This window comes from Peromyscus leucopus, chromosome 9, assembly GCF_004664715.2.
Source record: "Peromyscus leucopus breed LL Stock chromosome 9, UCI_PerLeu_2.1, whole genome shotgun sequence".
NCBI classification, from domain to species: domain Eukaryota; kingdom Metazoa; phylum Chordata; class Mammalia; order Rodentia; family Cricetidae; genus Peromyscus; species Peromyscus leucopus.
In genome coordinates, this window is record NC_051070.1 from 73,447,231 (window position 1) to 73,461,344 (window position 14,114).

A 14,114-nucleotide genomic window follows, 5' to 3' on the forward strand; every position below is an offset into this window, starting at 1 on the left:
TGTAATCAAGTTGGCAACCAACATTAGCCATCACACTCAAGGAAATTAAACAATGTATTTCTGAATTATGAACTGGTCAAAGAAGAAATCAGAAGTAAAAAAAAAATATTTCCTGGAACTGGATGAAAATGAATGCAGAACACAACAGAATCTCTGGGACACATTAAAAGTAGTCCTATGAGGGAAATTTATAGCTCTGAATGCTATACTAAGAAATCAGAAAGACCATAAATTTGTGACTTCATGATCTAACTCAATAGTTTAGAAAACAAGAACAAACTATATCCAAACCCACCCAGCAGCAAAGTATAATAAAAGTCAGAGCAAAAATCAATAAAATAGAAATAAGGAAAACATACAAAAAATCTATGAATACAAGAGCTGGCTCTTTGAGAAGATAAATGTAATTGACAGTCCCTTGGATCAGCTAAACAAAGAAAAGAAAATGAGAATCCAAATTACAGAATCAGAAATGATCAGGCTGACTTTTAACTTACTATGTAGCTAACAATGGCTTTGAACTCCTGATCCTCTGGCCTCCACTTATCAAGTTCTGTGATTATATGCATATACACCTGGTAAAAATGAGTTTCTTGTAAGCAATATATTATCTTAAAATATATTTTATCATTTATTTATTTATTTATTTATTTATTTATTTATTTATTTATTTATTTATTTATAGCTATTTATGTGTTTGTGCTTGTGTGTATATGCACCTAAGTGCCATACAATGTACATGGAAGTCAGAGGGCACATTTTGGGAGTCAGTTCACTTCTTCTACGTTATTAAGAAGCACTTTTTTTGTATCAAGAAGGTACACTTATTTTTTTCTGTTTTGTATATCTACTCCACTAATATGTTTACATTTTCCTTGTTTTCATGATGGTAGCTATACTTTTGATTCTATGAAAAACCCAAAAAGAATTTTAAGGCTTTTCTGATAGTGATGAATTCCTTAAATTTTTACACTTCAGAAACCTTGTGAGAAACTTATACTTCCAGAATATTAACTATTTTCCCACAGCCATCCATTTTATCAATCAAATTTATACTTAATTTTGTGTGTATATGTGTGTTTTGGCTTTTTACTTGGAGATATGACTAACACTTTCATTTCTAATGTGTCTGGGTCATTTATTATCATTATCCTGCTTGGATTTAGTTGTTATTGTTTTCTATCAACTTTTTAAATTTTAATTTGTTTATATTTTAGGTATGAGTTCTCTGCATGTATGCTTGCACACCAGACAATATACTTGTGGCTTCCAGATCTTCTTGGGCTTAATCATGTCAGATTCATTTCTACTTGATAATGGACCATGGTTTTGCATTCCAACCTGGTGGCTGTATGGAGCAGATAATACCCAGTACATAGTGTGCATTTCAGACTAAATGATGAATGGGTGTTACATTGTCAGTGATCAATTACCACTGATTCTTAAAAGCTGGCCAAGTGCTGTCACTCAAGGATAGTATGTTTGCCTTCAGGTGATGGTAACATATTACTAAAAAGTATTAAGAGCTTCTGCTGTGTTTTACAGGATGTGCTTGCCAAAGTCTACAAACACCATCCTCATATGTTAAGAAGTGTCATTAGGTCTACTGGATCATATGGCAGAAGTAGAAGAGCATCCTGAATATCAATTTTTCTCTTGTATTTTAAGATTTTATTTGAAAAACAGTCTTTCTGAATACAGCATTTTTAGTTGATAGTTTCATTTTTCTTTCATCTTACTCTCTTCTACCTTGTAAGGTTCAGTGAAAAGTTAACAGTTACTGTCTTTAGTGATGATTGTTTTCAGTATTTATTTTATTTTTTGAGATTAATATAATTACACCATTTCTCTTTTCCCTTTAATTTTTCCAAACCCTCCCATATACCTGCTTTGCTCTTTTTTTTTAGATTTCTGGCCTCTTTTTTCATCAATTGTTGTTTCATGTATATATGTATATAAATACATATTGCTAAATATAACCCACTCAGTTTATATAATACCACTTGCATGAATGTTTTCAGGGATGGTCATTCGATGTTGGATAACCAATTGGTGTGCTTTTCTCTGGGGAAGACTATTTTCTCCACTGTCAGCCTTCTGCAGTTGCTTGTAGTTCTTTGTGTAGGGTTGAGGCCTTGTGGGCTTTCCCATGTCTACTGTAGCATTGTTATTGTCCTTGCTCAGTTGATGATGATTCTTTTACATATAACCTGGTGCTTTTTTTGTTGTTTTCAGAATTCTTTTGTTTTACACTTTTGAAAGTTTGACTATAATATACATCAAAGAAGACCTTTTATGCTCAATTATTTTAATAGTTTTAGGGACTTCTTTGACTTTCACATCTGTGTCTCTTTCAAGATTTGTGAAATCTTCAGCTATCATTTTAATATTTCACTGATTATTTAGAGATATTGTGCCAACTATCAAGGACAGAAACTGCTCCTCGATTGTATTAATTTTTGTAACAGAAGTAGACTAAAGGAATTACTCATCAGAATAAAGACAGCTATTATGGAAAAGGATGGATGATTTAGAGGACAGAATCTGAGACTAATTAAATCAGTAATTTGTCCAATTGCACAGGAGCCAAATTTAGCCCTTTATTTTTGAATATGGAATATTCAAGTATAAATATGCCCTTGGAGTATACCAGCAAACTTAGGGGCCAATGACTAGTATGAACATGTTGTTCATATGTCTTTGTTTGAATTTCCAAATCTAACGCAACTATCTGAACATTGTCTCACTTGTGAATTTGTAATTTGGAAGGGGGAACAGAAAAAACTTTCTGGCTCATAGAATATTAAGAACTACACCCCGAGAACTGTCATAAATATCCACAGCTAATGTGTAAAACACAATCCTGGATTTTTAATTAAATTCTTATTTGACACGACTTTAGCAGTTTTTGAGTTGAGCAAGTGTATTTTCACATAGGTAGACTATAAATGATTATATTCAATAATATATTTTTATTGCCCGTATTATCAGAATAGTTTCTATGATTGTATCTATGCTTACTTGTAAATTTATTGGGCAATATATTGATTAAATATCAGATGAGATGCAGAGCTGAGTCCATAAAAGATTTTATGTTTTTGATTTTATTCTGTTGGGATACATTCTTTATGTAAAGAAAGGCTAGATTACTGAATGATAACATAGCACTTTTAAATATAGAGCAGCAATTACACTATAATAATCTTGTCTAATGCAGGTGAGATTACCATAGAAGTTATGGTACCAGTGATGATCATAGATAAATGCATGTTTGTTTCTTTTCTATATATTTTGAAATATACCACACCAATGTATGATCAATTTATCCTGGTTAAGCATATAACCTCCAAACAGGTCACAGTATGTTTTTAAAAATGTATGTAGGCTTGGGAGAGAGAGGAAAAAGTATAGGCAGTTATAGAAAGAAATAAATAGTTTAAAAAATAAAGTCTTTAAAGAGACAGTAAAAGTAACATTTAAAAAATAAGCCACATAAAGATGGAAAATACACAGAGAGTTTGAATTATGTCTAATATTGTGTTTTCTTTGAATTTTTGACTGTTAATGAGACATTTGATTGTGGGGGCTACTAAGTTAAAGTAACATATATATTTTAAAGGTATCTTGACTTTGAAATTTGGGTCTAAGGATATGTTGCTTTGGAAAAGAGGTTATGCTTTTGCTTCCACAGAAGATGAGAACCTGTGGATTGCTTCCAGGTTAATATAATTTGATTGAGCAAGACCCCCTGAAAGGTCTCCAATGGGAACAACAGTGCAGGTGATCCAACATCCACAACAGCTTCAAGGCTGCAGACTGAGATGGACCAATCATACAAAATACCCTATTCAGGACTTGACCATAATTCTAATTTTAGAATGACCAGCATTCCATATCAGCAGGGGGTAGTATAGAAAATTACACCCCAATTCCCAAAATATTATTTATGGATGTTTGTTTTCATTTAAAGGGGGTTGGTTATAAATGGTTAATGGTTACAGTCAATCTCTTTCTAAAGAAAAAAGGGAAATATGATATAGAAATGATGAAAAAAGGTAGATTATTGAGTCCAAAAAACAACTATTAATCTCAAAATATTTAACATTGGTATAGATTTTGGTTTATTGATACAAATTTAAGGTCAATTTTGTTATACCATATGTATATTTCTACCCTTGTTTAAGGTATTATGTTTATGCAGCTCATTTCAAAATGTAATGTGTAGTTAAGAAATACAAATTAATAGTCATCTATAATAGTCAAACTTATAGTCATATTAGTTAGGTTTTCTAGATATGTAGAGATATATTTCAGATGGATAGATAATCTTCAAACACTTCAAAGACCTACAGAATATGACATTTAAAATGTTTTGTTAACTTAGGGCTTTTCATAACAATGAGACATGTTTGCTTCTGGCAGCACCAATTACTCAGAGAAGATGATGGGCATTCAAGCAACTTCTTATGGAGTTTGCTTTCATTGTAGCAAGGTGAGCCACTGGGCAAACAAACTGCTACTGCCTTTGACTGCTAACAATGTGCCATGCAGATTGAATTGGCAAAATACACAAGGAAAAGACTGATGAACTTTGGCAAAATAGGTGGGGATAGTTTGTCAAATTTCCTACTTCACCAAAAAGTCTGCCACACACTCTAGGCATATAAGCTGAAGATGGATGTCCCAATGTCACAGAAGAACTTTGGGTGACTGTCCAAGCAGCCAGATGTCTCTGTCATTTCTAGGGTTTTGGAAGTTGCCTGCATTGCACTTCCTGTTTACTCAGGTAATATTAAATCCTTCTGGTGTCTTTGATGGAGCTGAAGACTAGATAGTTATAGTTTTTCTTAGTTATGATAAAAGATATATTAGATATGAAACTTTAGACTCACATAGATAGGATAGATAATTGAGTGTTTTCTTTACTTTTGCCAAATACAAATAGACTAAATATTGTTTGATAACTGTTTTGTTATATGTAATTTGACAATGTTAAAGTTAAAACCTTCCTTTTTAATTATACAGAAAGGGGAAATGATATGAGATATCCTTCTGTTTGCTGTGAATATATGCTGCTTTTATTGGTTGAATAAAGCTGTGTTGGCCTATGGCAGAGCAGATTATAGTTAGACAGGAAAGCCAAACTGAATACAGAAAGAAAGAAGGGTGGGGTTGAGAGAGATGTTAGCAGCCAACAGAGGAGTAAGATGCTAGAACATTACTAGTAAGCCACGGGACACATGATTGATACATTGATTGATAGAAAAGGGTTAATTTAAATGTAATAGCTAGCCAGTAATAAGCATGAGCCACCGGCCAAACAGTTACAATTAATATTGAGCCTCTGACCTGGCAGTGGTGGCTCATGCCTTTAATCCCAGCACTCGGGAGGCAGAGGCAGGCGGATCTCTGTGAGTTCGAGGCCAGCCTGGGCTACCAAGTGAGTTCCAGGAAAGGCGCAAAGCTACACAGAGAAACCCTGTCTCGAAAAATCAAAAAAAAAAAATATTGAGCCTCTGAATGATTATTTTATAAGTGGCTGTTGGACTGGGTGGGATGCAGAAAAGCCTTTGGCTACAGGTAAGTCCTACCATAGAGAGTCAACAAAGTCTGGCATATCAAGTTGAGTCAAGACCAAGCTCCTCTCCATTGCATCGAGGTTGAGCAAGGTATCCCTACATAGGGAATAGACTCCAAAAAGACAGTTCATGCACCTGGGATAAGCCCCAGTCCCGCTGCCAGGGGCCTCACAAACTGCCCAAGCCACACAACTGTCACCCATATTCAGAGGACCTAGTTCTGTCCCATGCAGTTTCCCCAGCTGTCAGGCCAGAGTCTGTGAGCTCCCACTAGTTCAGGTCAGCTGTCTCTGTGGGTTTTGCTATCATGATCTTGACCCTCCTTGTTCACATAATTCCTTTTTTCTCTCTTTGACTAGACTTTGGGAGCTCAGCCCAGTGCTTAGTTGTGGATCTCTGCATCTGCTTCCATCAGTTACTAGATGATGGTTCTATGGTGACAATTAGGGTAGTCACCAATCTGATTACAAGTTGATTAAATTGGTTAAATATATGCAAGTCAATATATGTAACAAATGATATAAATAAATTTAAACCCCAAAATTATATAATTATCTCAATAGATGCAAAAAAGAGCCTTTGACCAAATCCAATGTGCTTTCATGTTAAAATCCTAAATAATATAGTAGTACTTGAAGCATATCTCAATTTAATAAAAATTCTGTATGGGAAACCAAAGCCATTACCATCCTAAACAGAGAAAAACTTGAGGCAATATCCACTTAAGTCAGGAAAGAGCATGGCTGTTCATTGTCCCCACTCTTTTTCAATATTGTGCTCCAAACTGTAGCTGGAACAATAAAGGCAAGAGAAGGAAATTAAATTAATATAAATAGAAAAAGAACAAGTCAAACTATACCTATTTTCAGGTAACAAGTTAGTATACATCATAGATCCCAAATATTCTATCAGAAATAATCTAGAAAGGTTACTGATTCAGCAATGAGGCAGGAAACAGAATCAACATGCACAAATCACTGGCTTTTTTATACCCTAAAAAAAGAAAACAAAAAAAACCATATAGGGAAAGATACCATAGACAGACTTCTATTCACAATAGCCTCAAAAAAATATCTGAGACTAACCCTACCTAACTTTGATTAAACCTAGTAATAAACCTAACCAAGAACTTTATAATGAAAAATTTAAGTATATGAAGAAAGGGTGAGAGATAAAAGCACAAGAAAAGATATCCCATGCTTATGAATTGGTAGATATAATAATTTGAAAATGACACCCAATAAAAGGCTATTTATATATCCAATGCAATACCAATCAAAATCCCCATTTAATTCTTCACACAAAGAAAAAACTACCCTAAAATTCATATAGAATCAGGAAAGATCCCGGATAGCCAAAATGACCCTGAACAAGAGAAGAAAGCTAAGGGATTGCCTTTCTAGGTCTTAAGATATAGAGTAATAGCCGGGCGGTGGTGGCGCACGCCTTTAATCCCAGCACTCGGGAGGCAGAGCCAGGCGGATCTCTGTGAGTTCGAGGCCAGCCTGGGCTACCAAGTGAGTCCCAGGAAAGGTGCAAAGCTATACAGAGAAACCCTGTCTCGAAAAACCAAAAAAAAAAAAAAAAGATATAGAGTAATAAAAACAATATGGTACTGGCACAAAAATAGACATGTGGAAGAAAACTGAAGACCCAACATGAGTACACATGACCTCACCCATGTAATATTTGGAGAAGATTCTACAAAAGTAAGACAACGTCTCCAGCAAATGGTGTTGAGGAAACCAGATGTCCACACACAGAAGAATGAAATTAGATCTGTATCTATCACCTTGCACAGAAAACTAACTCCAAATGAAGCAAAGACCTAAGTATTTTAAATACTAAAATTGCTTGAAGAAAACATAGGGAGTGCTCTGAATGGTATAGGTGTAGGAAAGGTCCTTCTGAATAGGACTCTGCTGGCCCAAGAATTAAGGTGGACAATTGACAATTGGGACTTCATAAAACTCAAATGTTTCTGCACAGCTAAAGAGATACCCAATGGGTGAAGAGGAATCTCACAGAATGAGAATCTTTGGCAGCTATACACCTAACATAGGATTACTATCCAGAATACATAAAGAACTAAAAAATAATGGGTCAAGAAAAAGAAGAAGACCCATTTGAAAATCGTGCCATGCCTGGTGCCTGCAGAGAGAGTTCTCAAAAGAATAAAACAAAGGATATGAAATATTTTTTTAAAAGTTTCATCATCCCTGGCAATTATAGATATTCAAATCAAAACAAATTTGAGATTTCATCTTACCCCAGTCAGAATACAAAAGATCAGCAAACAACCAAATGCTGGATGGAGTGTGTGGAAAGGGAACTCTCATTCACTGTTGGTGGGATCGTAAACTGGTGCATGGTGCACTCGCTAAAAAAAATCTGTGTGGAAAATTCTCAACAAGCTAAAAATAAATCTATCATTAGTCGTAACCATAGCACTCCTGGCATATGCTCGAAGACTCGACATCCTACTCCACAGATTCTTCCTTGGTCACATTCATTGCTTCTGTATTTACATAAGTAAAGAAAGGGAAACAAGCTAAATATCCTTCAATCAATGCATGAATAATGAAAATGTGCTACATATATATGTTAGAATATTATTTAAAGGTGCAAAGAGAAATGAACTCATGAACTTTGCAGATAAATGGGTGGAACTAGAAAAAAGGTCATATTGAACGAGGTAAGCCAAACACAGAAAGATAAACATCACATGATTTCTCTCGTGGAAGGCTCCTAACTCAAAATCTTCTGATATGAGTAAATATCCTGGGATAGCTGTAGAAGCCAGGAATGTAAAAAAGAACCATTGCTGGGGTGTGTGGTTGGGGGAGCAAGAGAGGAGAAGACAAGTTACAAGTGACCTGACAGAAGAAATGGAAAAAAGATGGAGACTAATTAGGGAGGAGAGAGGGAGGTGAATACAGAAGAAGGTAAAATAACTATGAGGATTTCTGAAAAAGTCAAAAGGAATAATACTATTAAATATTTACCTAAAAACTACAATACATATATGTCTGTGTATAAGTAGACGTGTAGTTTAAATGAAATTTTTTCTTCTGGGGTGGCAATGCTCCCTCCAAGAGCCCAATGAAAACTCCCCGGCACAGGCATGAGAAGCTCTCTTTTGAGTCGTTGGCCAGGAGTGTCCAAGGGACTCTCCAAGCAATGCAGACTACTGGTACTGCCATTGGTTTTCCCCTACCCCCAGAGGTGAAAGGGATGTCCATATTTCCTAAGACACCATGTACTTCAGAAACAGGGGCAAGAGGCCGATGAGCTGGGACTGATCTGAAAGCCTCCTCTCTGTTGACTAGCTTTCATTGTACTAGAAGTTGCTGTGCAAGTTTTCAGTGGAGAAAGCAACCAACAGTCCTACCCTGCTATGATGCCTATGAACTCAACAATGACCAGTGTGCCATAGTAATCTTAAGGCTATAGTACTTGCACACATGCCTTAGTGCTAACCATCAGCTCTCTAATTGGACTTAAAACCCTCTCAACATGAGAACAATCATGACTGGTACTAAAAACCTAGCCAACTACCAGGGCTGATGGAGTCATGGATCTTGGATAAGGATCTGCAACCACTAATTTATTAAATAGCACAATCTCTAAGAACAATCTAAATGTTTGTCCTTTTTACCCAAAGATATGTGTATACTTCACCCCTCATCAAGGAAATTTCTCTTTGTAACAGACCGCTATAGAATGCTACAACCTATCAAAATGCAGAGTTGTGTAGGCCAGTACCTAAAGATAACAGCTGCAAAATAGGTCCCATACTTAAGGCTCACAAACAATACAGATGTACGTGTGTGTGTGTGTGTGTGTGTGTGTGTGTGTGTGTGTGTGTGTGTTGTGTACACAGACTGTGCAGGTTAGGTGTTGGAAAATATATTGGGAATATATATGCACATACACATACATAAATACATGTAACAACAACTAAAGGGAAAAGAAGCTGTGAATTTAAAAGAGAGCTAGGAAGGGTACATGAAAGGTTTTGGAGTGAGGAACAGGAAGGAGAAATGATGTAATAATATTATAATCTTGAAAATAGAAGAAAAATAAAATAAAATGCTTTATAAATATATATTTTCATTACCTTCTACTCTGTTCCACTTATCAGCGTGTATAGTGTTAGGAAGTAGTAGGTATACTAATAACTCTTGTTTTTTACTAAGTGTTCTAGTAATGAGAATGAGTATACAAAGTTTGTTCTAAATATTGCTTTTGTAATTTTTGGTCCTTTTCACTTCCATGTATATTTCATTGAGTTTACCTTTAATTAAAGCCTGTTCAACATAATGACCTGCATGGTGTTCAATATATATAGAACAACTACAACTGAAATGTCATCTTGACAATGTTTTATCGTTCTGCTTACTAGCATGGTTACCTCCCTTCTTTCTTTGCATTAATTCTACTTGTCCGGGGACCAAGGAGATAGAAGGGAATGGTGCTGAAGAGACAAACTGCCAACACAGTTGTCACTTCTGTTCAAATTACGTAGAACAAACTAAGCCATGTGTCTAAGCATTTGGTAAATGCAGCGGGAGCTGTGCTCCTCCATGGCACAGTAGAATCCCCAATGGAAGGGATCACATATAAAACAGTAGCCAGATTTTGTTTGGATTGTTATATTTATTAACTTATAAATATATATGTGTTGTATGTGTCAGGATAATTTTGTGTGTGTATACATGTGATATGTGTGTAGCTGCATATACCACGTGTGCCTGTGTATGGAAGTCAGATAGAAATCAGCATTGATGTCAACCCTGGTCTCTTCACCGCATGAGTTTTTAAGGCAGGGTCTCTCATTGAACTTGTAGCTCATGATCTCAGCTAGACTGGCTGGCCAGAAAGTCCTGGGGACCCTTCTGCCTCTGTTTTCCCAACAGTGGGATTGAAAGTAAGCAACTATGTGCCACTGTGCACAGATTTTAGTGAATTCTTGATATCATGTCTTTACTCTTGCATACAAGTACTTTACTGACTGAGCCATCTCTTCAGCCTGCCAAGTTTTATTTTAATAAATGCAGTCCACTGCAGGAACTGCCACTTGATAAGTGAAAGTATTCAGAACAATACTCACTTAAAATTTTCACTTAATTAATGATCACATTCACATTAATACCTTAGTCAAAATTACCTATTATATTTATTTAACTAATAATTACTTGCCTTAATGTCCTTCTGAGAGCTCCTTGATGAGTCCATACATAGAATACTGCTTTGGATTGCCTGAAAACTTCCTACAATTTGATAATAGTTGGCACATTAAAAGACTTTTTTGTTGCCTGAGGTCCATTTCCCTCATGATTCCAGGAAAACAGTTTCCATGTAGGATATGTTTCACTGCATATTTCCAAATATTTTATTTATTGATGTTTGAAATCTTCAAAGAACCCTAGATTACTTAAAGCAGAGGTGAATGTTCTTGATTTTTTTCTCAATTACTTCCATACCGGGTTAAATAACCAACACTTGTGATTGGTATTTCCAAGCCTTTTGAAATGATGACCTTTCTATTTTCCATTCTGCTCTCAAAGCACATAGGTCCAGGTGAAAACAACTTTTATAAAATCCCATAAGATTCTTGAATTCTCTTTGTGAGCTCACTAATGTGATACTTCTTTGTTTTTTAATAAATCCCATTGCAAAATGATTTCTTGGTCAATTTCCAGTTCCCTACAATGCTTGTTTAATTTACAGCTTCTAAACAACAAATGGGTAGGCAGGGTCACTCATTTACGTTTGAAATTGTCTCCCAGGGATCTCAGAAAGAAACTTATTTAATATTCAATAAATCTAGAGCTCAGATTCTGCCATAGACAGAGTAAGTAATGTTTTATTATAAAAGACTTCTTCTGACAGTCTTAATTGCTGGTCCTTTTCCTCCCATCAATAAAGCAGCTTATGTATGTTGGTATATACCACAGAACAGAAAGAATTTGTCAAAAAATTGACAAAAGAGATATATTTATTCTTGAACTCATCCATAGAAATTTGTGTGATGTATCTTTTAGGAGCAAAAAATAAATTCTGAATTGTAAACTTGCACATGTCCGTAGGAGGAACAAACTCATAATTTAGTACGAGTGAAATTGTGAGAAAAAAGAAGGTAATTCATTTCCAATGATTATAGGGGGTAATGTTCTTCCATTAGATGTGTATGAAAATAGGGCATTGTCCATTGTAAGTAGGACAGCCTTGTCCATCAGTACCAGTAAAAATAGTTTTCTAAGTATGTGTGCTGTGGATCAACCAGGAAACTCATACTTACAAATATGTCGTCAGTTCTTTGGAAATTTATAATTTTTCTGCAATTGCTCTATGAAGTGCTGTTATGTTACTTAAGATCCCTTACATGTGATATATTTTTATTTGATTTTTGAATATGTGTATCTTTATGACTATGTTTGCAATGACTCATTGTGTATTTGTAACCAAATGTGTATTTGTCTATGCATGCTTAATATATTGTCTGTGTGAAGGAAGTTATTACAATACATTAGCTATAATCATTAAGATTGTGTAGATGAACAGATGGACAAATACGTGGTAGATCTGTTCATATTATTTGCATTTGACTAGTATTTAGTGCCAGAAAAGAGTGCTGTTTTCAGTACATTTATTTAAAAAGTATTTGTTTCTTTACTAATGTTATATAGTCTTCTCTCAAGTCAACATATTAGATAAGATGGAGGAAAAGGATAGTAAGAATAATATACACATATGTATATTTATGCATATTTTTGTATATGTGCAGGTCTCTACCTATGAATCCAGATGATTAATATGGATAATAAGTCTGTTGTGACTGAATTTGTTTTGCTCGGACTCTCTAATTCCTGGGAACTACGGATATTTTTCTTTATAGTGTTTTCCTTCTTTTATGTGGCAACAATGGTGAGTAATGGCATCATTCTTGTCATTGTCGTATCTGACTCTCACCTACACTCTCCTATGTATTTTCTGCTTACCAACCTTTCTATTATTGATATGTCTCTTGCTTCCTTCACCACTCCCAAGATGATCATAGACTATCTAACTGACCATAAAACAATCTCTTTTGGTGGGTGCATCTCCCAGATATTCTTTCTCCACCTGTTCACTGGTACTGAGATTATTTTACTAATGGCTATGTCTTTTGACAGGTATATTGCAATTTGTAAACCCTTGCACTATGCTTCAATCATTAGTCCCCAAGTGTGTATTCTCTTTGTGGTGTCTTCATGGATTGTGGGAATCATGCATTCAATGAGCCAGGTCATATTTGCCCTCACATTACCATTCTGTGGTCCCAATAAGATAGATAGCTTTTTCTGTGACCTTCCTGTGGTGTTCCAGTTGGCTTGTGTGGATACTTACGTTCTTGGTCTTTTTATGATTTCAACAAGTGGCATAATTGCATTGTCTTGCTTTATTCTGTTATTTAATTCATATGTTATTGTGCTGGTTACAATAAAGCATCATTCTTCCAGAGGATCATCTAAGGCCCTTTCCACCTGTACAGCCCATTTCATTGTGGTCTTCATGTTCTTTGGCCCATGCATCTTCATCTATATGTGGCCACAAAACAGCTTTGTGATAGAGAAGATCCTGTCTGTATTTTATACCATCTTCACTCCTATTCTGAACCCAGTAATATACACTTTGAGAAACCACGAAGTAAATTCAGCCATGAAGAAACTGAGAAGTAAGTTTCTCAATTTCAGTACAGAACCTCCTCCCCATTCTTTTTAGTTTTAAATTCTTCATTATTCAGTGTAATGGATGTCATGAAACAGAAATACTGTGTGATGAGTGTAAAAAGGTACATTTGAAACTTTAAAAAGAAGTTAATGGAAGTAATTGTTTACAGAAAAAAATTATAAAAATATCAGGATTTGCTGTTTAGTTAGGATGTTGAATAGTCAACTCAATAGAAAACAGGACCACATAATAGGTACAGCTTAAAGAGGAATTAAGTGATTAAAGGAAATAATGCCAGTTATGAATACACAGAAACTCAAGATATCTCCTAAAGCATGGCAAATGTGTAAGATTTCTATGATCCTTAGGAATTCTGCAGCGCTGTAGAAAATTAATTTCTGTCCCCAAACCATCATTTTTCTACATCCCTGAGCCATTTCTGCTTCACATTTAGAACAATTTGTAACTTCTGGAATAAGAGAAATCCTGGTATATAAAATATGAAAATATAGATGAGGTGTAAAGAAATTATGTGAGTGATTCTCCACCAACCATACCAGTTAAGGAGCATATTAGTATCTCACTCTTACACCCAGATACCTCGTTAATCATCACAGTGACACTACTTTGATGTCTTCTGCCAATGGAGATCTATGGACTAGTGCAACAATCTGGAAATTCAGACAATGTTATAAGGTGAGTTGCAAGGCTGATGGCTTGTGTTTCAGCAGGTCCATGGAAGTTAACATTAGAATTAAATTAAGAAAGATAGCTCATGATAACAATCAAATTTGTGAAGAGTGATGTTTAATTATAATT

The 14,114-nt window shown here is 35.2% G+C and overlaps 1 protein-coding gene across 1 annotated transcript; it reads left to right on the top strand.

Moving 5' to 3' along the window:
• The first annotated feature begins 12,389 nt into the window (after positions 1 to 12,389).
• On the top strand, positions 12,390 to 13,346 carry LOC114695987 (olfactory receptor 4K2-like). Its single transcript, XM_028873504.1, has one exon. The coding sequence runs from the start codon at positions 12,390 to 12,392 to the stop codon at positions 13,344 to 13,346; it is 957 nt and encodes a 318-aa protein (XP_028729337.1).
• The last annotated feature ends 768 nt before the right edge of the window (positions 13,347 to 14,114 follow it).